This window comes from Budorcas taxicolor, chromosome 10 (assembly GCF_023091745.1).
Source record: "Budorcas taxicolor isolate Tak-1 chromosome 10, Takin1.1, whole genome shotgun sequence".
Classification (NCBI taxonomy): Eukaryota; Metazoa; Chordata; class Mammalia; order Artiodactyla; family Bovidae; genus Budorcas; species Budorcas taxicolor.
The window spans coordinates 62,647,937-62,650,054 of NC_068919.1; the positions used below are offsets into that span (position 1 = coordinate 62,647,937).

The 2,118-nt window shown below is 36.1% G+C and overlaps 1 protein-coding gene across 1 annotated transcript; it reads right to left on the reverse strand.

The window, feature by feature from the left end:
• Window positions 1-638: 638 nt before the first annotated feature.
• LOC128053843 (cytochrome c-like) lies at window positions 639-969 on the reverse strand. Its single transcript, XM_052646295.1, has one exon. It carries the CDS (start codon window positions 954-956, stop codon window positions 639-641), a length of 318 nt encoding a protein of 105 aa, XP_052502255.1. The 5' UTR covers window positions 957-969.
• Window positions 970-2,118: the final 1,149 nt, after the last annotated feature.

The window sequence follows — 2,118 nt, forward strand, 5'->3', positions numbered from 1 at the left end:
GTTTCATTCTTTTACAAGTGGTTGACCAGTTTTCCCAGCACCACTTGTTAAAGAGATTGTCTTTACTCCATTGTATATTCTTTTTTTTTTTTTAAGTAAAAGGCTAAATTTTAGATAGAGAATTTTAATTAAATTGGCACAGTTTATAAAACCAAACAGATAAAGTGGACTTTGTCAGTGTATTTTCAATCCTTGCCTTAACAGGCTAATGAACACAACTTGAAACACGTGTGAATCCTCCTCTGTTCTATGAGACAGTGAAGGGACCTTTTCAGTATTTAAATATATTAATATAACCAGTTATAGAAATCTAAATATAAAACCAATCTCTTATAGGTTTTGAGAAGGAATGCACCATCTCCCTAAAAAGTTTCATATTCCTTATTCAAGTTCAATCATCTCTTTAGAATGGGAAAAGTGACAGTACTTGTTGAACCAGAATTACTATCAAAATTTAAAAAGCTGACTATATTTATTTAGCCACAGACCAATCTTATTTAAATCAGGACTGTCCAACAGAATTATTCCATCAGCCATTCATGATCTGAATTCTAGTGTATGAGATCAATTTAAATATGGTACACATAAAAAGTCATGAGACACTTCTGTTTCATAATAAATAAGGCAGTGGCCAACTATTACTCATTGGTAGCTTTTTTGAGATAAGCTATCAAGTCCTCCCTCTCTCCCTTCTTCTTAATGCCAGCAAAGATCATCTTGGTTCCAGGGATGTAGTTCTTGGGATTCTCCAAGTACTCCATCAGCGTCTCCTCTCCCCAGGTGATACCTTTGTTTTTGTTGGCATCTGTGTAAGAGAATCCAGCAGCCTGACCTGTCTTTCGTCCAAACAGACCATGGAGGTTTGGCCCAGTCTTGTGCTTCCCTCCCTTTTCCACAGTATGGCACTGGGCACACTTCTGAACAAAAATCTTCTTGCCCTTTTCAACATCACCCATTTTAAAATCGTTCTTTTTCCGTGCGCGACCGAGAAGTTCCCGCTCACAAGCCAAACGTCCAGCTTTCTATCCATTGTATATTCTTGCCTCCTTTGTCAAAGATAAGGTGTCCATATGTGTGTGGATTTATCTCTGGGCTTTCTATTTTGTTCCATTGATCTATATTTCTGTCTTTGTGCCAGTACCATACTGTCTTGATGACTGTAGGAAACAATTCCATTCACCATTGCAACGAAAAGAATAAAATACTTAGGAATACATCTACCTAAAGAAACTAAAGACCTATATATAGAAAACTATAAAACACTGATGAAAGAAATCAAAGAGGACACTAATAGAGAGGACACTAATAGATGGGAGAAATATACTATGTTCATGGATCAGAAGAATCAATATAGTGAAAATGAGTACTACCCAAAGCAATCTACAAATTCAATGCAATCCCTATCAAGCTACCAGCGATATTTTTCACAGAACTAGAACAAATAATTTCAAGATTTGTATGGAAATACAAAAAACCCCGAATAGCCAAAGCAATCTTGAGAAAGAAGAATGGAACTGGAGGAATCAACTTGCCTGACTTCAGGCTCTACTACAAACCCTTAAGCTTTCTTCATTCCTGTTTTTTTTTTTCTTTCTTTTTGCTGCTCTGATAGATACATTCCATGCATTTCAAGTTTGCTCTCCTTTCTTCTGCTTCATCTAGTCTTCTGCTGAACCCCTTCATTTATTTTTCTGACCAATTATTATATGTCTCAGCTCCATGATTTCTACTTGTACTTTCTTATATTTTCTGTCTCTTTGTTGAAATTTTCACTTTATTCATGAATTATTCTCCTGACTTTGGTGAGCATCATTATGAACAGTCATAATTTTGAACTCTATCAGGCAAATCACTTATCTGATTTCATTAAGATGTTTTTCTGGGATGCAATCTTGTTCTTTACTTTGGAACATAGTACTCTATTTCTCCATTTTCATCGAATCTCTTTTTTTCTCTGCATTAGACAAAACAGCCACCTCTCCTGAGTCTTGGCATGTCATCAACCTTCAGTCTTATATTTCCTCCTTGCATAAGTTCTTAAGGTCAGTCAGGGATGAGTATCTTCTCTTTTAGCCTGCACCATACCCCATTCAGATCCTGAGGAATATATCTGTGCTT

Coding starts and splice junctions, on each gene's coding strand:
- LOC128053843 (XM_052646295.1), bottom strand. CDS start 956: ATGGGTGATGTTGAAAAGGGCAAGAAGATTTTTGTTCAGAAGTGTGCC.